This window comes from Arctopsyche grandis, chromosome 2 (assembly GCF_051622035.1).
Source record: "Arctopsyche grandis isolate Sample6627 chromosome 2, ASM5162203v2, whole genome shotgun sequence".
In the NCBI taxonomy this organism is placed as follows: domain Eukaryota; kingdom Metazoa; phylum Arthropoda; class Insecta; order Trichoptera; family Hydropsychidae; genus Arctopsyche; species Arctopsyche grandis.
The window spans coordinates 37033308-37058318 of NC_135356.1; the positions used below are offsets into that span (position 1 = coordinate 37033308).

The window sequence follows — 25011 nt, forward strand, 5'->3', positions numbered from 1 at the left end:
AATGGCGCCCTCGGGCAATTTTTTCTAAACACCCATTGGACAATCTTCATATTATTATGGCCGTTCCCCACCTTAATTTAGTATATAAATTTGTATAAATAGAGGGCTACCGACAGTGTACATACATATATCTAATAGCATAACGTCAACCATTGAAAAAACAAATTACTCTCCTCAAACGTATAAAAATACACGTAAGAACGTCTTATTAGCTACGGCCACAGTTCTTTTAAAAAATCATCATGGAATTTTTCATAGGTGTAGAGCTCTTTTAGATCCAGGGTCTCAAACCGACTATATTACTTCCAAACTAGCTAGAAATTTAGAAATAAAACAAAATCACGTCCACATACCAGTAACTATGCTGCAAGGTGCGACAGCAAATATAACAAAATCAATAAACACAACAATTAATTCAGAAGTATCTAATTATTCATCAGATATTACATTTTTAATATTGAACGCAATTACCGGAATTTTGCCAAGCGAAAATATAGATAAATCAATTTTAAATATTCCTAAAAACATCAACATGTCGGATAAATCTTGGCATAAACCAAGTCAAATTGACATTTTGCTCAGAACACACATATTTTGGAAAATATTAAAAACAGGGAAATTAGATTTAGGTCAGAATCAGCCCACCATGTGCGAAACAGAATTTGGATGGATTATTTCTGGAGAAATTCCAACATTAAAATCATCAACAATTTTATGTAATTTATCCATAGCAAAATTAAATAATCAATTAAAATGTTTACGGGAAATTGATAAAACACCTCTCGAGATCGTCATTGGTTACTCTCGTTACTCAAGTTACTCTCGAGATCGTCAAAAGAAATTGATTCTCCGATTAATAGTAAGGAACAGTTTTCTTTATTACCATCCGGAAAATTTTCATTTGGATTACCCTGCAAAGGTTCTGCAAATACTTCAAAAAGATCATTAACCGAAGTGAAAAAATTTAAATTTCCCAAGATTAGGAATGCCATTTCTTGCCGTTTTGCAGACGATCTGCTCATGGGGGGAGGATTTACTCAGTGTCGTTTTGTTTTTTCCAAATTGACTGTTCTTCCCATCGATGACAACAACTTATCATCATGTGCATGAAAAAGAATAAATTTTTTTTATCTCAACACATCATTGCCTTTTTGACAAAGGTCAACTTCCGATGCTCAACATTTCTTTTGCTTTCGGAAGAAGGCCAGTCAACAGCACATCTGTCTGGGAAGGTCATTTTTCCGGATGTCATCAATACTTCTGTTCTGGGGAAGGTCAGTCTCCTGATTAAAACATCATCATCCGTCTTCTGGGAGTGACAGCAGATCATCTGTCTTCTGGGAGAGACATCTTCTGAATGTCGGCATCTCAACTGTCTTCTGGGAGAGACAACTTCTGAATGTCAGCATATCATCAGCAGCTCATCTGCCTTCTGGGAAATTCGGCATCTAGATTTTTCATTCATCTGCCTTCAGAGGAAGGCCATATCCAGAGCTTCTTTCATCTGCCTTCTGAGGACGGCCATCTCATCCAACAGATACATCATCCATTAGTGCAAAAGTTATTTAGTGATATAAAATAACAAATAAAAAATGAGAAGATGCATTAAAATTGAAAACGATAAACGTTAAAAACAAACAATCTATGATATTTAAAAATAAACAAACTTCAAAATAATAAACATAAACAAATAAACATCAAAAATATAAACAATAAACAAACTTTTTCATTTCGACAATGAGACTCTTTAAATGATTTCGAATTATTTTTTATTCTTCTTTTATAAACATTAGTTTCTCTTTTATATTATATTGTTAATTATTAATGTGATTCAATCATAATTTTATTTTATTTTGATTATTTTAACTACTTATAATCACTTATTGACCATAATCATTTTTGATTTTCTATTTAAACATTTGATTCATTACTTTAATTATTAAATCAAGGAACAATTATTGTTGTTATTATAGCATCTTTTGATTTTATATTTGATGATATATAATTTTATTTAAATAATTAATTATGTTTCAATTATCATAATTATTTATTTTTATTATTATTAATTCATTTTATTTATATACAGTCCACTACATACAGTTCACTACATACAGTTCTTATGATTTTATGCATGTTAAAAAAATTATTTAAATTATTATTTAATTACATTTTTACTCATTTTTATTTTTTACTATTATTTAATAATTTTAAGATTGAGATTTAATTTATACAGTCCACTACAGCCTTTATCATTATTTATGCATGTTAAAGTAAATTTATATATGTAGTATCATCTGTCATCGAATTACTTAACACTAAGATTTTCTTTTTAGTATATAAGTCAATTAATTTCCTTATAGGGGGGAGTATAGACAATCTTCATATTATTATGGCCGCTCCCCACCTTAATATAGTATATAAATTTGTATAAATAGGGGCTACCGACAGTCTACATATAACTAATTAGAATAGAGTCAACCTAACACTAATTGGTGATGTGCCAATCACCATACACCAGCCGGCAGTCCCTCTTCCACATTACTGAATAAAGGAAAGTAAAACAACAGAAAGGAATTATCATTAATAACATCAATTACACATTTCTCCACCCTTATAAAAAAATTTCGCCTTTAGCACTCTAATCTAAAATTTTGTATGGCTTTTGGCGCTCTAATTTTAAATTTTAGAGCGCCTTTGGCGCATCTTCTGGCGCTCTAACTTATTTGGCGCCCCCCCCCCTAAAACTGGCACTGTGGCCAGACCTTGGTTTGTGACTCCAGGTCAATCGTTTCCTATCAAAGTTTGCCAATTTATCTGATTTGCATTGAAACGGTTCCAACAAATTGGCAACCTTACCCATTTCTCGCTATTATCGAGGTTTCAGCATCTTTAATTTCGCCGATTCGTATAAAAAACACTGTAAATTTGTCCATAAATTTCAGCATCTCGAATATGATTGACGATTTATATACAATATGCTCCGAAAATGTAAGTTTATCAAAAATGTACCCATAGATGTCTCCAAGATGCTTTGTTAAGATTATTCTAAAAATTATATATTTGGAATTGTCCAGGAAGGGGCATTGGGGTTTACCTGTTAGGCCTTCCTGCTATATGTATATTTATATATGTATGTATTTTCTCAAAACTAGACCTTGTGAGACATGAAAGATTTCGTACTGGGAAACTGTCGTATCATTATGTGCTCGGAAGTGGAATCTTGTTATATACTTGAAATCCTCAATGGCATCTTGTTGGCCACATAAAAAACTCACACTGAAGAAAGACCATTCAGATGTGATGCTTATATCAGATTATTTTCTACAGCTAGGCGTATAGCTCTGAGAAAGGTTTCTAGCTTCAAGCCCGGGGTGGATCTCGATTGAAGAGGATTTATTCGGAGTATTCCCGCAGTGCCGATGGATATTTGTGACTCCAAGTCGATCGTTTCTTAGTAGAATTTGGCAATTTATCTAATTTCATTGTTGAAACGGTTCCTCATCAAATTGGCAAGACCATCCTATGTTGCTAACAAGTCACAAAATTGTTAGATTAGATGTTATCAAAACTTTTTAGAATGCATTGGTTCTTCAAATTCTTTACGAATCCTTTCTATGAAGCATTCTATAGTCCTCGTCTAACATGTGGATCCATGGTGAAAGAAACACGTGAAAATACACACTTTGGTTTCTTCATTGTGATTTTTTATTACGTATGTAATGATGATATGTCTGACATAAATAAAATGTCTGTTTTGTCGACCGATTATGTGAACGAAGTGATATGCCGCGTCTCTTTCCACGATATACCATTCCAGGGAGAGAAAGAGAGACAGCATGGTGTTAACAACGAGTGCTTCGTACACACGCACGCACGCACGCATTAGACAATTATTATATAAGATAATGTAATTCAGATGACTTTGTCAATGCAACAATTTTTTTTAAATTATAAAATTGTATTTTTGTGTTCTTAATATAATAATAATAAATAAATGTATCTTAGAATGGGATGTGTTTTATTTACATTGCCTGAGCTATTTTGACCTTTATTTCAATTGAAAACCAGAAAAAAAACGAATAGGGGAAATTCCAGTCATTGGCCATTTGGATTAAAATTGTAAATTAACACTTTCATAGCTGTCTCAGATACCCATTATCTGAATCGTCTCGCTTGCTTCTTGCAAAAATTGCTTTGCTTTTTTTATGGCATTTCATGAAGACTGGTATTGTCTCCCTTAGCTTAGCATGTATTTTTTTTGCATTGCATCTGATAAACTATCTTTGTAAAACCAAAAAATTACTCAAATATTAGTCAAGAAGTATCTAAAGATTATAAAAAAGTGGCTAGTATCTGAAATTTTATCCCCTAATTTATGAAACAAATATTAAAACTTTTAATTTATATTAAATGTACCGTCTATTTCAGCTAATTTTACATACAATAGTAGAATAAAACATTATCAGGTAGGTGTATCTTCTATCTTAGGTATTTATACTCGGTGCAAGGTTTGGGGTAACCACCACAAGTCCCATGCTGCTATTTCCTGGCTTAGGAATAAGCATTGTCGTTAACGATAACGACTCGACGATGCTAAACATTTCTGAAGCGCAGTGCTTTGTAAGTTTTGCGCATTGAAGATCAAATATAATAATTAAGAAGACAAATTACACTAGGTCAGGGACAGGAGGGGGCATTTGGTCCCCCCCCCCCCTAGATTTGATCAGGTCAGGAGCATGTATGAGGAGCGTAAGTGAAACGACAAAATTGTTGAATACACATTTATATTGATCAATCCAGTGGCGGATCAAGTAAATGAGGGGCCCCATACGATAATATTTGAAATTTGAAGCCCCTACTACCCTACTTAAGTAAAAAAAATGCTATCATTGTTTTTTACCTTGCTTTTCAGTACATATATGGTTTTTCATTAGTATTTTACAAAACCATATTTTTTGATTTATTAACTATATGTACTTGAAACAGTTTTTTGAATTAAAATATGTACTATTTTAAAATGGTAATTGGACTATTCGTCACATTGGGGTGGGTTCTCGTTAGTATGATGGACTTTTCGGCTGCCAGATGTTCCGTTATAGAGATTTTAGTGACGCGTACTTTGTGACCAGTAATCACCGAGCCCTATTTTTTTGGTAAACGGACTACTGATCATATGTGAACCAGTCATAGGACAACCGGTCGCTCTAGATCGGTCACACGCGATCACCCGTCACACTAAAACTGGTCACGAGAAAACTGGTATAGGGGGGGTTGAAGGTTTTGGACCGTTTCCCGTCCTATGGAAATTCAGTTGAATTTTGAAGAGGATCTTTATTACTCGATTAATACAGGTGTATTTGTATGTACAGAGAAGTAGGAAGAGGATTCACTGGAACGAGCTAGGCCGAGTTCCCGAAGCTCACTGGCATCTGGGGACGATGCACTGGTTTATAAAGGTGTTGCTTGAGCAACGCGTAGCTGGGCTGGTGAGATCACGTTCTGGAAGATTCCGACGGGTCGAGGTCTTCCTTTGTGTTCTATGTTTGATGCGTAGTTGCGTAGCTCCTTGGGATTTCCCTTCTACTCGTGATTGCGTATCTGGAGCGAGTCGAATCGCCTGTATGGGTAAGCTGGACGAAGCTTTCGTGTACGAGAAGCGGACGCGATGATGTCATTTGTACAGATTAAGTTCGATGAGGGAAATAGGTGATATCACAAGTCGTGCTATATCTCTACACTGGTCATACCCTAAAATCGGTCACGAGAAAACTGGTTGACCGATTTTAGGGTGTGACCAGTTTTCTTGTGACCAGTTTTAGTGTGACGGGTGATCACGTGTGACCGATCTAGAGCGACCGGTTGTCCTGTGACTGGTTCACATTTGACTAGTAATCACCGAACCATTTTTTTACCGTCGCGATTCTTTTGCTGATGGCAACTGCCATGTATTTTTTCATATGGTATCCCACCACTGTAAAAGTGTCAAACAATTTTCAACCATGGATGACTGCGAGATTTCATATGCGGCTCATTTTAAAAATATCTGCTTCACCCCAATCGTTTTCACTCTCGGTATAATTTTCCCACTTGGCAATTGTCAATTTAACTCAATTAACCATTTATTATAAAACACACACTTATGGCCGACAAAAGGTTGAACAGTTCAAATAATCCATACAATGATTGTTTAACAGAATTTAAACTTTAACGTTTTTTTGTACACAATCATACAACTAAACGTATAAATTGAATGTATAAATTGTGTATGAAATGTTGTATTTTTTTTTTTAACATATGGCGCATGTGTAAAATATGGAATCATCTCGAAACAAAGAAGACAATGAAATGTTAATTTAATTTATATGTATATAATGTAAATCGGTGATTAAGCACATTCGGCAGACTTTTTTAGATGAGGCATAACAGACTGGAGCATATGGACATAAAAGTGAATGGAACATATGGCAGAAAAATCTGAAAATATATTTACATAGTACTGCTTTGGGACAGTTCGTTGTAAGCTAACTGAGGAAATTAGATAAGATTTTTAAGAATAATGTGAACATCATATTGAGAAATAACTAGCAAATTGCCATAATATAATCTTTATAGAATTAATTTTTATATAATCAAGCTATATGTATCCGATGCTCAAATGAGTTTTTCAGTGTCTAATTCGATCAATTAAAGTGATTTATTTGTATTGAACTTCCAGCGGCAGCACTCGGCCTCCTACACTCGTACCATGTGGCGACAATGTTTGAAAACAGTCGACACTTCAGTCACCTATCAACACTGGAAAGGGAGATGACAATGAAGACCGAAATAGGATTCTACTACTCGTACTACAAGATGATTGTGGAGGCCGAATCGTTCGCTCAGGGCGCTAAGAAGGTCACCAGCGACAAGCTCGTCGAGTATCCGGACGCCGTCAACGCTTTGAAACGATTCAATATTTATCCAGAAGTATATTTGCCAGACATTTTTCAAGATTAAATTGACAATAAGTACATATGTATAGACGTAGAATAATTGCTCGGTTATTATTCCGCTTTCAGGTAACTGTCGGCTACTTGTTTCACTTGTATTCGCGATATTGCTACCGGCACAAAGTCAGCAACAAGCAGTGTTGGAGTATAAAGCGAAACAGTGATTTGGACGATGTGATCAGTTGCGAAGGACTCGGCGAGCCGATTTATTTCTACTTAACTTTCATATGGATGCTGGCTGGACTTACTATAGTATTACTATTTATATTTAGCGTGTACTTAAGGTGAGTTCACTCGCAGTTCGATTCACACTCTATCAATAAAACGACAATTTGCTTTTCACTTCTCTTGCAATCTCAAACTCCTTCTGGTTTGTCACATTTGTACACATTGTATTGCTTTTAAAAAAATTCGGATGTGACCGATCCATTACTTTATCTATGTATCTATTTGAAGAATGTAAGAAGGTGACAAAATAAAATTCTATAATTAAACATACAAACACGTTCACACATACCGGTTATGACAGGATTTTCAATACAAATTGAGCGCAAATGTATTGAAACTTACACAAGACAAAAGTTCTATGTACTTCCGGCTGTCGGATTTTGTTCGAAATTTTTTTACTACTTAAAATCACTATTAATATTATACACATTAAAGATCAAGAAAATAAAAATATTTAAATATTTTTTTAAAAATACGGTTTACAAATTTTGACCAAAAGCTTATCAACTCTAAGTTAGGACATAATGAATACAAAAAAAAAATTTTCAGCTTGATACGTTCAGGGGTGTGGAAAAAATCGTGTGGTCACAACATTTTTTACTTTTCTAACACGAAAAAATTCCACTTCCGGCTATTTAAATTGATTGATTTTTTTTTTATTTTAATCACATTAATACAAACATTATTCTTGAATTTTCTTGGGAATAGCACACATGTTTAAAGGGTCGAAAAAAATAGTGAAAGAAAAATCGAACAAGAGTAAACTGCCACTTCTGGTTGACGGATGCTATTTTATATATAACTCGATATTAAGAGGGCTGTACACCCGAAACCTTAATTTTGTTACCGTTCCTTTCTTCGATATATATATTGAGTGTATGTATATATTGAGTGAATGCGACAATATATATCAATATATATATATTGAGTGAATGCGACAGTTGTGCTTCGACCAGATAAAACGTGTTTTAAATCGAGGTTTCGTATTCTACTATTTTCTCCTCCGAAACTGGATCAATTTTTAAAAAAATTTCATCATCGCTATGAGAAAGATATTTTCTGTGCATCTATCGGCATATTTTTTTTTAAATCGACCGTTAAATAACCACGCTAGACTCTTTTCGTGGGCGTAAAAAAGAGGCGATTTTATAGATGTTTGGCCGCTCCTAGCTCCTATAAAAAATAATTAATCAAAAAAATAAAACGATAGATGCACCCCAATGGTGGATATCCATAGCACATTAAAAAATAATTTCTCTAGTGCCAAAATTGAGGAAGGGAGAAGTATAGTACGTTTGTATGGACAAGGCGCTGCTGTCCAGCCCTCTTAACACTTTGTCGTCGGGTAACGGAGATTACAGTCCTCAGTGAATTGTTGCTAAACGTCGGGTGACTGTAATCTACGTTTTGAAATCGTGTTCGTCAAACGTGATTTACGCGAACCAGGGGTAACCAACATCTTTTATACAAATAAATTTTTAAGGAGAGAATTTTTTTTTTAAATTTGCCCATTGTCTATATAATTGCAAAATTTAAAATATAATGATTTTCGGACATAGGTAAACAACCTTTTTTTTTATACAAATAAAATTTCATGATAGAAAAATATTAAAAAATATTTTCATCGACTTTGTGATGTAAATGATTGCAAAATTTAAAATATAATCATTTTTGGACAGGGATAACCAACCTTTTTTTATACAAAGAAATTTTTAAAGAGAAAAAATCTAAAAATATTCCCATCGTCTTTATTATATAAATGGTTGCAAAATTTAAAACATAGTAATTTTTGGAGAGGGTGACCAACCTTTTTTATACAAAAAAATTTTTAAAGAGAAAAAATATTCCCGTCGTCTTTATTATATAAATGATTACAAAATTTATAACAAAATAATTTTTGGACAGGGTGACCAACCTTTTTTTATACAAAGAAATTTTTAAAGAGAAAAAATCTGTCACCCCTGTCCAAAAATTATTATGTTTTAAATTTTGCAATCTTTATTAATACATATAATAAAGACAGTGGGAATATTTTTAGATTTTTTCCTCACTTAAAAAATCTCTTTGTATAAAAAAAGGTTAGTTACCGCTGTCCAAAAATTATTATATTTTAAATTTGGCAATAATTTATATCATAAAGATGATTAGAATATTTTAAATTTTTTTCCTCACTTAAAAAAATGTGTTGTATAAAAAAGGTTGGTAACCCCTTTTTAGGAATACTAATCGAGTGATTATAAGGTTCTAAATTATCATCAGAATTTTAATTTTATTTGAATCAGTCGATAGGTTTGAAAGCTATGTTCAATTTAAAAACATTTATAAAAGTTTTCAAAATTTTTTTGAAATATTTTGAAATTTTCCTTCAGTTTACGATTTTTTCGATCAAAATCACCCGCTGTCAGATTATGAGCAATTGAAATATCGCCCGCATACAAAGCGTTAATACAAACATTATTCTTGAATTTTCTTGGGAATAGCACACATGTTTAAAGGGTCGAAAAAAATAGTGAAAGAAAAATCGAACAAGGTTAAACTGCCATTTCCGGTTGACGGATGCTAACCATATTTTATATATAACTCGATATTAAGCTTAAACTTCTAGATATGAAATTTCAGTTCAATAAACCAAAAGGTTTCTGAGAAAAACATAAAAAACCTCGATTCTCTAGAGTAAAAGTACTGCTTCCGGTTGAGGTAAAAATAATCAGGTATAAAATTTATAATTTATATTACATGTAAAAAAATTTGAGTCTGATTCAGTTAGCGGTTTGCTAGATAATTCAATTCAAAAACTTAAACAAAAAATGAGGACACCTATAAGGGGAGGTACCGTTTCCAATCAACTTAACAATTTGAAAAAAATTTACATAGTATCGATAAGAATTTTAGAAACCGATACCAAGTTTCAGTTCAATAGAACTAACGTTGTTCAAAATATCCCCAAAATTCACTGACACACACACACATTTTTTATAGAGCATGAAAACGTGATCAGTGACCGATTCTGAGTTTGAATCAGTCAAAATCTCAAGTTCGAATTTTCGCATGATCACAAAACTTCATCTATTATTACTACGTATATACATAGATAAAGTAAAATGTTATTACACTATTTTTATTTTATTTTATTTTTTTATTTTATTTTATTTATAGAAAAATCAACAGACAACGGGATGTACATAGATATGTATAAAAAAAACAAATAGTAAATATATAATATATGTAACATCCGAGTCCAATTACAGATTTTTACAAAAATTATAAAAAAAAATGAAAAAGTTATATATAAGGAAAACAAATGAAAAAGAAAAGAATAAAGGCTATAACATGACAAAATATGTAGAACATTGCATAATTAAACTATAGTATTAAAATATTGGAAAAAGGTTATAAAATAGAATATAAGAAGAAATTGAAATTTACAAATATAAAACAAATTAAAAAGGTAAATACAAAATAAACAAATGAAAAGGAAAAGAATGAAAGCTATAGTATGATTAAATAGCACATTACATAACTAAACTAAAGTATAAAAATATTGGAAATATTGGAAAAAGGTTATAAAATAGAATAGGAGAAGAAATGAATTAATCGGTCAAGATTCTCTTGATGTTAGACCTGAATTGATGTAGAGAAATACCAAATAGATCAACCTCATTCAGCTCTCCATTAAACATACGATAAACGCGCTGCAGATAAGAATATTTTTGGGAATTAGTATTGAAAGGATCAAGTGAAAAGAGTGCAACGCGTCTAGAGTACCGAACTGGGATTCTGATATTAACCTTATTCAGTAAATCAGAACAATCAAGGAAACCATTTATGAGCTTAAAGAAGAATATAGCATCAGTATGTCGTCGCCTGACAGAAAGATTGTTAAAAGAAAGGATTTTTAAAATGTCGGAAACAGTAGAATGGGTATAGGTAGGAAAAAGGTAGCGTAAGGATTTAATAAATTTAAGTTGAACTTTCTCAATACAATTAATATGGGATAAATAAAAAGGTGACCAGATAATTGAGGCAAATTCAAGGTGAGACCTTACAAAGGAAAAATAAAGTAATTTAAGTACATAAGGATCATTAAAGGGTTTTGTTGAGCGGAGTAGGAATCCAAGAGATTTAAATGCTTTGTTGGTAATAAAAGAAATATGTTCAGAAAAATCTAGTTTATTATTGAGTATTACACCAAGATCCTTAATAGATGATTATAGAAGTAAACCTTCCTCATGCAAAATCTATTACGTACACAGACGGTAAGAAATATTCTTAGAGACGAATAATGTTACATCAAAACAATTCACCATACAGTTCATTATCAAGTTTTACTTTAAAAACCATTGAAAAATGTTCCACCAGCACTATAAGCTAATAAAATCTTTCTATTAAAAGATAGTCAATTCCGTATACAAAAAATACTTCCAGATCAAGATCTGAAACTTCTGGTCTTTTTAGTTGACTGGTTTTAATATAATATATAATATGATTTATAATATTTTATTATTGTATTGTAAAATTCATATGAATTGTTTTTCGTTTCAGTAAAAATGTATCGGGAGGACTTTTAGCAGTTGTTTGCTATTTTTACAATCACGGTGAAGCGACGAGGATTCAATGGTCTCCACCGCTACGAGAGAACTTCGCATACCCTTTCATTATCTTCCAAACGATGGTTGTGACGTTTTACTTACGAAGGACGACGATAAGGCCGACCGAGATCAATATTTTGCAAGTAATGATACAATATTTCTAGGTTTTAACATGAAAAATTGCCTCCAATTGTCATTTAGTTAGTAAGTGAAGTGAATTTGTATGTAAAAATAGCTTCAATAAGTCAACACGCTCTCAGAATTATGAGTAAAAATCAGAAATGAACTGTAGAACTATCGAAAAGGATAGCAAAAACTGGTCCCCCTCTCTCTCTCTCTCAAAATAAATAGGTTATAAAATAATGCTATAACTTTATAGGGTTTTTTTCTTTAAACTTTTGACTGCTCGAAAAATTCTGTTATTTTTAATATATTTCTTTGTCTCGTTAATTGTACGATATTGTGTTGTATCTTTTCAGATTTGGGTTTTGGGTATATCAGGATGTATGTGCCTCATTCTGTGGCAGTTCAGCCAATTCGTGCTCATAACCCAACTGGTGATATTCTTCTTCATGGAACAGTTCCGGATAATAACGCGCCAGTTATTCTTCCTGTTCCTCTCCGGTCACCTCATTGGCATCTATCTGGCCGTGATCGTGATGCAGGGCAACAAGTTGCTGCTGAGCTCTTTATACCTGGCGGTAACCTGCGGCATGTTTCTGAATTATATCATGTGGAACCACTTCGTGTACAGACCAAACAGCCTACAGAATCCTCTGAACCATTTCATGCACGTTGCAAAGAACTCAGTGATGATGTCGGTACTCTCGTTCGGCCTGAAGGTGAAGTTCAGCTCGTTCTCAGCGAGCGAGGACGACTCTCACATCATACAACTTCTCAAGACGAAGTTCGGCTTGCGCAAAAACTTCCACACCATGCTGTACACATGCTCGTCCGAGTTCGACTTCCTGCCGCTGTCTTCGATATGGAACCTGACTATGACGCTGCTGCTGCCGTGCACTCTGCTCGTGCTGTTCTTCGTTTTCAGGTTTTGGATATCGAACGTCACGAACAGCATTGCCAAAATTAAAGGGAAAAACAAAAGGAAGCATAGGTGCGACGACTCCAAGAAAAGGTTGTCGTACCTGTCCGCTGTGGTAAAGTGCCTACGGGCAGAGCCAGAAATCGTCTACAACATTTGCCAACTCTTCGTCTATGTGATCATGGCCACTCTCATCATGCGATTGAAGTTGTTTCTTACACCTCAATTATGCCTAATTGTATCATTGCTCACGACTTCGAAATACTATAATAAGTACGTTTGAAATATAATAAATCATATATAGTAAACTTCCGATTATCCAAACCAATGATAAACATTTTATTTATTAGGAAAATTTGTTTCGATAAAAGGTGATATTTGGGGCCGCGAATAACGTGGCCAAAATATTCCATCTTACGGCGCATTACCGTGTCAAGAAGCTCTCTCTTTTTATGAAGAAGCTGGAGGACCGTTTCGTTACTCACATCTTACCTCCATGAGATCTTTAACATTGATTATTTCATCTTCACTTGTATGTAGGGCTGCCAGGCGTCCCGGTATTCCGGGTTTGTCCCGGTTTCAAGCCTCGCGTCCCGCAAGCACCTTTCGAGACAGCCAAACGTCCCGGTTTTCGATAGCTGCTTATTGATCTTTCATTGCTCGGAAACACCGACTCCTCGTAGTTATGAAATTGCAAAAAAATGCACGAATCTCAATCTCACCGTAGATCCACATCCATGGTTAAAAAAGCAAGAAAAGCGAGATTGAGAAAATCAATGTCCTTTTCAATCTTCTTTGGCAATATGTAATTTATTTCATTTAACCGTTTGCCCGCGGCCGTCTTCTATGGAAGCTTTGCGCGACAAGTCTGTAGCGCGGCTGTCTTCCAAAGAATCTCTGAACTTTGCATGGGATTTTGAGCCTTATATGCGCCTATTTCAACTGTTTTAAGGTTCAAAATTGGTTGAACATATTACTGAGAGTTGAATACCATCTATTCAATTTGCTTAAAATGAATATATACCAGTCAAAATTTGTTTTTTGTGGAACCATACTGAAACCTCGTTTATGTGACGTCACGTCTGTTAAACAATATACGATACGTCTCAATTGTATGAAGAATGATTATTTGACAATTAAGCCTAAACTACGAGATATATTATGTATTTTATTGTTTAAAATAATACTTTATGTGTTAATTAACATATCTGGTTACTTGAGTACATATTAAAATCTGTATTTAAGGTCGAAAACTCGATTGCCAAATTCGCGAAAAAGGTCCCGCCGGGTACAGGTCTTGTTCGCTATATTTATTGCCGCGGGCAAACGGTTAATATTAAAATAACTAAATAAACTGGAAAAATATACAGGAAATACTAGTTTATAAAAGGAAGGATCTTAAATTTAATGTGCTAATTTTACGCTTTTTACAAAGTTTTTTATCATTCTTGTAATATCTGTGCCTAAAGTAAAATGTCCTGGTTTGGGTATCAACTAATCTGGCAGGCCTACTTGTATGCCATTATACAATTTCTAACCTCAAATTCGCTAGAATGCAATAAATCTCTTTATTTTTTTGTATCCAGATTAACTAACCTAACCTCAAATTCGCTAGAATGCAATAAATCTCTTTATTTTTTTGTATCCAGATTAACTAACCTAACCTCAAATTCGCTAGAATTCAATAAATCTCTTTATTTTGTATCAAGATTGACTAACCTAACCTCAAATTCGCTAGAATGCAATAAATCTGTTTATTTTGTATCAAGATTAAGTTACTGAATACATATTTATGTAAGTATATTAGCATTCAGTATCATCAACATTATTGCATCGATAAATAAGTCTTTGATCTATGATTTGTATAAAATATAATATGTTGAAAATTTTACTAACATAAGACATTCATTTGTTCTTAGTGTTTGTATTATATTAAAAAAAAAAAAAAAAACTGGATTCACGTACGGATAATCGAGAGTATACAATGTATGTATATTAAGTAGAATTACAATATTGATGTGATTTTATATATATTTATTTCTTTTTAGATTTTGGACGATGAGGACTCGGCTGTTGCCAGCGTTTATGTTCATTATTCTATTAGTCGGGATGAGTTTGAAGGGTGTGCAAAATATTATGTCGCAACGGAATACTGTAGGTTTGTATTCGAAACAAGTATGTATGTATCTATTCGTTCATATTGTCAAATTGCGCTTGTATATTTGCATAATTATGCTATGGCAGCGTTAATTCCAATTGATACGAGATGGCGTTGCGAACTTTACACGTTTGGAAACATTTGCTGTGTTCGGCGAGCGGTAATCCAATATGGCTGAATCAAGTGTGTCATCCGATCAAACATTTGACACATTCAATATTGCTATATTTGTATGGATGATATTCATCATCATTCAAAGCCATCCACTGCTGGTTTTGCGCAACTCTCATCCGTCTAATTCCGTCTACCCATCTTCCTTTAACCCTTTTATGTATGTACATTCTCTCGGGTACCATTCTAGCATTTCTTTTGCCAACCTTTCTTCTTTTTTTCTAACCACGTGACCTACCCATTGCCATTTTAATCTCTTCACCATCACCTCCCTCGTCATACTTCCAACCCACGTATTCTGCTTCCCGTCTTTCCTCGTTATGCCCCACATTTAGGCATCTTGGCGATCTATGTCCAAGTTTCACATGCATACATCATCACTGACAGAACACATTGATCGAAGAATCTTTTTCCTCAGGCAAAGTGGCATTTTTTTATTATTTAATTCACTCCGTCATAATTTTATACGTATCTTTATTTCTTCTTATTTATTATGTGACATGTTTATTATTTGTCCTAAATATAAATAATTATAGACTATGCTTATACTATATTATTATCATAGATGATATGAAAATATTAAAAATGGCAAACTTAATATGATAATAAAAAATACTAATATTTTTTCTATTGTAAAAATTATGAAACAAATGATTAATTCATTATGAAATTTTTAATAACCAATGTGAAGTTTGTCGTTTTTGATATTGCATAAATTTTTGCGTTTTTACTAAAGTAGCAAATTAAATATGACTTTTTTATTTTCTTCATGAAAATCAATCTATTCCTTTATCAAATCTGTATCAAAACAGTAAAATATTTTGCAGTATGAAAGTATTTTAATTTGACTGTTTAGTTCTCGGTGGGATTAGGTACGAAATTTTTCAATTATTTGTTAAAGATTTATCCTATTTCTAGAATTAGTACTTGCGTATAATATATTCGAACGTGGTTTTGCCTAATGAATCTAACCCATTTAAGTAGAGGGACACCCTGACACTTTTATACAATTCAAAAGTGACTCGAGTGCGTCGTTGTTGTTTTCGACTTGCTGTCTCTGAACGAATTCGGCCAAGTATGACTCCAAATGACGACATGCTGTTACTCGGTGCCACTTGTTGGGCCATCTAGCTGATCCCCACATTCTCTCGGCTTTGTTCTGGGTTTGAAATGAAGTGTGCGGATCAACGAAATTATGTCGATGATTCACTTTAAAGTAGGCAAATCCTGCTTTTTACAATTATTCAATCAGTATTTCTTATCTCCCGGCATAATCCACTGTGGAGAAAGCACTCGGCTGGTGTGGTTTTTGCCCTTGGTGACCAAGTTCTCGCCGATTTCAACGACCAACTCTTCGCCGCTGATCTTCTCTTTTAGCTGCTGTCGGTCCAAGAACTCAAACTTCTTGAATTTAATTATTCCAGTTTTGTTCATGCCCAATTCCTCGCACTGTTTCTTCTTCTTCTTAATGCCCTGTCGGCATCCGGACGTTGGCAACCACCTTGTCGATTATTTGCAGATATCCGCATCGGTCTTCAGCAGCTCGGAACAGATCTTCAGCGTTCATATTGGTCCACATGAGCATGTTTCGAAGCCAAGACAACTTCTTCCTGCCAATGCATTTTCTACCTTATATTTTCCCATGGTTATCAAACGGAGAAATTCGTATTTTGGAAACCGTATCATATGTATGTCCGAGGTACTCCATCTTTCTCCGCTTGATGACAGAAACAAGTTCCCTGCCTCTTCCTATCATACTGAGGACAGGTTAATTTGATACTTTTTTGGTCCACGGGATCTTCAGCATACTCCTGTAGACCCACATCTCAAAAGCTTCAATGCGGCTGATCGTCCTGGTCTTCATGTAGCAAAACTGTCCAGACGTAGCTCTTCGCGAATCTCAAACGCGTGTGAAGATTGTGATGCTTGTTTGTAAGCTCCGTCTTAATTTTGATAAACCCCGTTCTAGCCATCTCGATGCGGATTCTTAGATCTTCATTGCACTGTTTGCCCAACGTTAATTCCTCGGAACCGAAATGAAATAAAGGAATGGTTGTCACGAATTTTATACGACCAGTTTGCAATGCGGACTATCTGCATTTCGGGGAAATACGAAAACCATGGTAGAGCTTCATCTCGGGACCGTTGTGCCAAACCATCTTGTTTGGAAGTGTTTGTAATGATTGTATAACTTCCTTTACAATACAAGGCAGTTGGAAGACGTTCATTTCATTGAATTGACACAAAATAATTTTGAAGCGATTCCACATCCCTGCGGAGTGGAGTGATCATATTAGCAGCGTGCTTTTTTAATTTGATTTATTTAAGACATGGTATGGTGCCACTTTAGTATGCGGTCTACCTTCACGTTTTTACTTTAATATGCGGCCTCACTGTGTCAGTTCTCGCGTGTGACAGTGAGACTGAATAATACCGACCCTAACAACCTAATCTTAAATGAATACGGCCAACTCTAACTTTTTTTTTGTTTTTTCCCGCGGGGGAAATCTTCTGGAAGACACCATCAACGTGTTTACTGCCGGTGGTAGTGTGGGATTTTTACCCACTAAAACCCCCTTCCTCTTCAGCTACCACCCGGCTACTAGTTAAGTTTAGCTGAGGGGTGGCAGCTAGGATAGCCATCTAGGCTCTCATCACTTTACGAAGTCCGAATTCTGTTCTCTTGGTCGTGTTCTGCCTCTTCTTTCTCCTGCATGATACATACTGCAAACCTAGTGCATGCTGTCCACGCCTCTGCTTTCTCAAGCATAGCAGGAATCATGTTAATCGTCGTTAATGGGCTAACACCGAGTACATTTTTTAGAATGGTTCTTTGTGCGTTCCATGCCGGACAATCGAATGCAGTGTGTTCAGCATCGTCGTTTTCTACACTGCAGTGCTGACATCCTGTTGTTGCTTTTTTTCCTATCTTGTGCAGATAGCTTCCCAAGCAGCCATGTCCTGTTAAATTTTGAGTTAGGTGGAAGCACAGTTCACCATGTTTATCACCCTAACTTAACCTAACCTAACCTGACCCTTGAATAAATAGGTGTTGGCTGCTAAGATATGTTATTTTTTGTGAAAATATTGATGAAATACATATAACTTAAAAAATAGATATCTTAGCAGCCAACACCTATTTATTTAAGGGTCAGGTTAAGTTGGGGTTGGCCCTAATAAAAACAAAAATGATAATAAACAGGTCGTTGCTACGATACAAATTAAAAAAAATAGTCAAAGGTAGATCGCATGCTAAGGTAGACCGCATACTAAAGTGGCACCCATGGTTTTATGTTTTTATCTTACATTAGATGCTGAGATTTCAAACCCAACAGCGTACATACATATGTATACAACTCATTTGCACCAACTTTGACCATTAGATATATACGACTCTATATAATACATATGTATTAAAAATAAAGTAAATTGCATTATTTTATTTGCTGAAAGTCAAGAAGACTCATTCTAATTTTAAAAGACCCACCAGCCAAGGTGTCATTGTTTTTTTTTATATAAATTGGCGAAGGTCTTCATATTAAAAATTTAGAGATGAGTTTAAATTGCGAATTCGTTGTTTTATCTATTTATATTTAAATTAATAATGAAAACTGACACATTTTGTATTAACGCTTCAGGTGAATTCAGCAACGAGCCTTTGGAAGATCTACTCGTGTGGATAAAAAATAACACGGAGGCGAAAGCAGCCTTCGCCGGGCCGATGCCGATCACATCAGCGATCATGCTATCCACTCGGCGACCCATCGTCAATCATCCCCACTACGAAGACTCCAATTTGCGGTTGCTATCATTGAGATTTGAGATTAAGTTCGAGTTGCACATCGGCTAGTCGTACTCATATTATATTATTGAATTGTTTCAGCGCAAGAACGAGGATAGTCTACTCTATATTCAGCCGACAGACTCCCGCCGAAGTATACAACAAGCTGGCCAAACTCAAGATAACGTACCTCGTGATAGACGACTTGTGGTGTTTCTACAAAAGCACGTCAGTATCTAGCGAGTGTTTTCTGTTTAGCGACTTGCCAATCACCTGTCCGATTGATTTACCGTTTTCTGGTGACTGTTGCAGGAAAGGCTGTACGATGCTGGACATATGGGACGAGGAAGAGCCTCATCTGAAAGAATCGCCGGCGCTCTGTCCGTATTTGTATCTTCAAAAGTCGGTGCCGCACTTCCACAGAGTGTTTTCCAATTCGAAATTCGTCGTTTTCAAACTGCACGACAACGTCGTGAATATCAAGTTGAGAAATTACGAAACGTACTCAATGTAAATGAATCTACATATGATAATATTGGGGTTGTATCGATTAAAAAATAAAATGAAAGCTCATGTCACGATGGTTGTTGACATTTACTTTCGTAAATGATTGCTTATGTTAAACGGTAAACTCAATTTTCACTCATACCGTTATCTAGGTGTTATTTTGTGTTGTTTTATTTATTTTGATTTTATTATGTCTTAATTTGTGAATGTTTAATTTATATCATACTTATTAGAGTGCACAAGATTGCACATTATTGTATATGGAAATATTTTGTCACTAAACGTATACATACATACATATTATACATATATTATATACTATAGTAGTTATATATTTTATGAAATACATACATATATATATATATTATATTACATACAGTATATAGAAAAAAATAATTGAATATGAAAGTTATGATTTTCTTTTATTTTAAAAAATAACCTTTTTTTACATTACAATTATATAAAAAAATAATTAAAGAAAACATATATATGTATACATATATGGAAAAACTGTAACTAAAATTATCCTTAACAAAATGGAATTTATGTGATGTGAAAATTATGTCTTTCTGATTTTTATATTAGTTGTTGTTGAGAAACCGAGCTCACCCAAATATGAAGGTGAAAATTGTAATTTTTTTTTTCTTGATATTCCTCTTGCATAGGAATCCAAAATTCCTTGTCCATGAGGAGATCAATTCTGCTTTTGGGTACATAAATCCACAACTCAATGTATCAATTGTAGCAAATGTATTTCGTATCCAGTCATAATTTCCTATATTCAAAGAAGGAAAGTAATGTGCTAACATATCTACTTAATATTACTCTACTTACTCTATTAGATTTAATATTACTCTATTAGATTTTTCCAAGTAGCTACTTTTTTCCGAAATCCATAGATGTCTCTATATATCCATAGAAATCCATAGATGTCTCTATAGATTAATTCAGTCATTGCTGGTTTCGTGTTCTTTAGCCTCGGAATACAGCGATTTATATAATAAAAAATGCTGCAATGTTTGTAATTAATTGTACAGGAAGGCGCATTGGAGTTGATCTGTTAGGTCTTCCTGGTATATATCTATATAAAAAATAAATAAATGTGTAGTAAGCAAATAATAAAAAAAATGGTAACTATATACTGAAAAGCATCTTTTTTATTAATGAAGTGGAAGCCACAAATTTCAAATGCGCCTGGGGCCCCGATTTACTTGATCCGCCACTGGCCAGGACGTGTTCCTTCTTCCAGGGCCTCTCCTTCCGCAGATCCTCCCTTGAATGATAAGATGCAAGGGTTGATATATCTCGGGGTGTCGCATCATCTCTTCCATTATAGGGGAAGGTTGTCTATATATAATCCCGACGGAAAATATTGCCAAATCTGGGCATTGGCAATGATATCGTTTTCTTTATTATTTTTTTATAATTGTATTTTATATTACAATTTTTTATACCTATTGAAACGTTTCAAAAACGTTATTTATTTGCAGGGGCGTCATTTCAGTTTTTCCCAGGGGGGGGGGGGGGCAAATGGTCAGAATTTAAATCACCTGGTCAGAATCAAACTAGAATCTTGGTCAGAATCAAGTTCGAATCTTGGTCAGAATATAATTAGCATTTCGGTCAGAATTATATTATTCATGGTCAAAATAAAAATGTAGGATGATCATAATAACAATGTAGGCTGATTAGAATAAAAAAAATAATAAATAATTATAATTAACATTTATAATGAAAGGTGATAGTATATAAAATAAATATTCATAACGACAAAATATGCGAATACAAGTTCAAGATAATATATTTTTGGTATCTTTTGACAGGTATTGATTGAAACGTCAAAAATGTTGCCAGTCACAAAAATAAAATTTAGCAGAAAAGTTATTATAAAAAAAGGCATTAAATACAATTTCTTTTATTATTGCATCACATTAAAAGATATACTATGGATTTAATATGTACATACATACATATGTTAAAAAAATATTTAATTCATAATTAATTTCTGAGAACGATTTTGACATTGTAGGTTATGATGGCTAAATACTCGAATTTTGGCGATTCTGTATATTCTTGACAGCTGAATGAAATCTCGTATGACTTGTTATTATTGTTGCGTAGGGGTGGGTGGAAGATCCAAGTAAAAGGCCAAAGTCGCTTCACAGCATTTATTGGTGATTCAGGAGATACACGCACCGCCAGTGCTCCGTCCAGAATATATTGATATGGTCTAAGTACCTCCTTATAAAGAACAGGTTGCTCAGGGCATCTTCGACGTCCGGTTACTTCCCTATTGTTTAGGCATGTACCCGGATATGTATTCCCACGACACTCAGTCCCACGCTATCGGGCACTTCTGAGAAGGGAGCTTACTGCCGCTCACTACGCCAATTCGGTGGCCATTGTTTAGCCTTACTGGACGAAGCACTGCCAGTGTGTGTGTATCTCCTTAATCACCACTAAATGCTGTGAAACGACTTTGGCCTTTTACTTGGATCCTCCACCCATCCCTACGCAACAATACAATATTTTAATTTTTATAATTTGAATTAAAAAAGATGCTTAGTTCAAAAGGCGTCAATTTTCCATTTATGATAATTTTAAACGTAATAATTATATCGGTAAATGTCTTGTTGTTGGTAAACTGTATTGCGCACCGCTGTACACCCGAAACCTTAATTTTGTTACCGTTCCTTTCTTCGATATATATATATATATATATTGAGTGTATGTATATATTGAGTGAATGCGACAATATATGTATGTATATCAATATATATATTGAGTGAATGCGACAGTTGCGCTTCGACCAGATAAAACGTGTTTTAAATTGACAAAATCGAGGTTTCGTATTCTACTATTTTCTCCTCCAAAACTGGACCAATTTTTAAAAAAAATTCATCATCGGTATGAGAAAGATATTTTCTGTGCATCTATCGGCGTATTTTTTTAAAAATCGACCGTTAAATAGCCACGCTAGACTCTTTTCGTGGGTGTAAAAAAGAGGCGATTTTATAGATGTTTGGCGGCTCCTAGCTCCTATAAAAAATAATTAATCAAAAAAATAAAACGATAGATGCACCCCAATGGTGGATATCCATAGCATATTAAAAAATAATTTGTCTAGTGCCATAATTGAGGTAGGGAGAAGTATAGTACGTTTGTATGGACAGGGCGCTGCTGTCCAGCCCTCTTAACAACGGCACGGCAATACTCGACTACTCTCACACAACAGCCAATGACAGCGGCCAGCGAGCCAAGAAGGTAAACTCGGCTTCTACCTTTTTATTTGTAAACGCGATGAATTTTATTTATAATTTAATTTTTAATATTTCAATATAATTTTTAATATGGAAAAAAGTTGGGCCGCCCTGACACTATAGGAGCAAACTCATCGGATGTTTTGAAATTGGTGACAGTAGAAACAGCTCTATGATTAAAATTGAATTTGTGCCGAAAAAAATTCCAAATATATTTTTATCTGCTTGAAAGCCCATGAAGGTGATTAAAATGGAGGGGGGATGCGCATTGCGCATGACGAGTTCTCCCCACTCACTTGTTTTCTCCCCACTCACTGTTTTTCTCCCCACTCACGTTTTTGGACCAATGGCGTGTCGTATCGCTGATTTTCTCGACCAATAGAATGAGAGCTCACAGTAAATCATACTAACAAAGCAATGCATACTACTTTACCTATAATATTTGGTTGAATATTCGTCGACTTCAACTATTCGAATAGTAAATCAAGAGCTATTCAAATATTCGAAAATATTCGAAAATTAAAAAAAAAGGTAATTACATATGTACTACGCATAAATTACATTATATTTATATATGTAATATATTACAATTAATAAAACATAATTTTAAGAAAATTAAAAAAGCATAAAAAAATTAAAATACACACATAAAATATAAGAAATATAAAAAATGGAAAATTTCAATTAAAAATAAATTTACAAAATATAATACGGAATAATCTTAATTTAATTTCAGAAAATGATATTTTAGAAATAATAATGCGTTCAATGTTTCATTGTTGAGTCTATTTCTAATTTTTGTTTTCGTCCACCCTGCAGTCGAAAATACTCACGCTTTGTATTTAATGAATACAAATCCGTTTCTTCAAATGTAGACATTTCTTCTTCTTCACTATCTTAATTTTCATCATAATCGTCGGCTTCTTCGGCAATCTTTTCATGTTGATTTTGTGTATTTATTTTATATAAAAATATATACACGAATAATATTCGAATAGTTGATGAAATATTCGAATAACGAATGGCTGAAAAATCAGACGAATAATTCGAATACTCGAATATTCGAATATTCGATTGGGATCCCTACTGTGGAGTCGCTAAAAAAGTCGGAGTCGGGCGGCGCTTTTAGCGGAGTTAGGGCGCCGAACGATGCGCAAAAGGCGCTTTAAAATTTAAAATTAGAGCGCCAGAAGCCATTCAAAATTTTAGGTTAGAGCGCCAAAGGCGAAAGTTCTTTCTAAGGGTGTCATCGGGTGTAAGGCTGGCACTGTCTAATGTTAATGTACAGCATAATAGATAAAAAAGAGATCAAAAACCTATTCACAATTCTTATAAATGCTCATAACTAGACTACGGATAGAGAGCGTGCTTTTTCCAGGAATCGGGGCGGTTTGGCTCTATTTAAAAAGCTAGAGTGCAAAAAAAAGGTTCGGTGAACCTTATACAAAGCATTTACAACAATTGAACAATAAATGGCGCGCTGTGGTTCCGGCTACTAACTTATGAGTAGACTCCGGACCCAAAGTTGTAAATGCTTTGGTAAAGGTTCGCCGAACTTTTTTTTTTGTACTCTAGCTTTGTAAATAGAGCCAAACCGCCCCGATTCCTGGAAAAAGCACGGTCTGTATCCGTAGTCTACTCATAACACATCTTATACATAATATTAGCTAAAGACTCTCCAAAGTCGACGATCTAAACCAGATTGTGTTTAGGCAATCTGTGTGTTATACCTGAAGGGTATAGACATTTTGTAGTAATCACCGAGACTCTTCACAAGTGTTTTAGTATGGTTATTAGTGATTCTGTCATAGAATCTACTGATTAGTTTGTTAATAATGCCTGTGACTAACAGAATATTATTTATGGCATGCAGTTTTTTCAAGTTAGTATATATGGGTGTGTTATAAATTATTTTAAGGGATTTATTTTATAATTACTTGGAGCTTGGAAAGGTTAGTATAAGAGGCGTTATTCCACACAGGTGCAGCATAGGTTAGTAATGGTAATATGAGCGCGCGATATAATTTTATTTTATGTTGAGACGATAAAGAACTGTGGCGATTAAATATTGGGTATATTGAGGACATACCACGTTGCCTCAATGTGAGGGACCCATCTCACTCTTTTATCAAACGTTACTCCTAAATATTTTATTACTGGTTGGCATTTCAGACTTTCTCCAGAGGTGATATAAGGACTTAGTGGAAAATTTGCATAGTTATAAAAATATTCAAATCGGTCAAATAGTTTTATTTATTCACATTAAAATAATCAAAAACAAACAAA

At 34.2% G+C, this 25011-nt stretch overlaps 1 protein-coding gene across 1 annotated transcript; it reads left to right on the forward strand.

The window, feature by feature from the left end:
• Window positions 1–5973: 5973 nt before the first annotated feature.
• LOC143922427 (protein C-mannosyl-transferase DPY19L1) lies at window positions 5974–19510 on the forward strand. Its single transcript, XM_077445652.1, has 9 exons — window positions 5974–6072; window positions 6716–6966; window positions 7059–7273; window positions 11760–11949; window positions 12286–13121; window positions 14897–15006; window positions 18816–18978; window positions 19061–19186; window positions 19271–19510. The coding sequence occupies exons 1-9, from the start codon at window positions 6000–6002 to the stop codon at window positions 19470–19472; spliced, it is 2166 nt and encodes a 721-aa protein (XP_077301778.1). The 5' UTR covers window positions 5974–5999; the 3' UTR covers window positions 19473–19510.
• Window positions 19511–25011: the final 5501 nt, after the last annotated feature.

Coding starts and splice junctions, on each gene's coding strand:
- LOC143922427 (XM_077445652.1), top strand. CDS start 6,000: ATGGATGACTGCGAGATTTCATATGCGGCTCATTTTAAAAATATCTGC. Junction 6,967..7,058: donor GATTCAATATTTATCCAGAA/GTATATTTGCCA, acceptor TTCCGCTTTCAG/GTAACTGTCGGCTACTTGTT. Junction 13,122..14,896: donor ACTTCGAAATACTATAATAA/GTACGTTTGAAA, acceptor ATTTCTTTTTAG/ATTTTGGACGATGAGGACTC.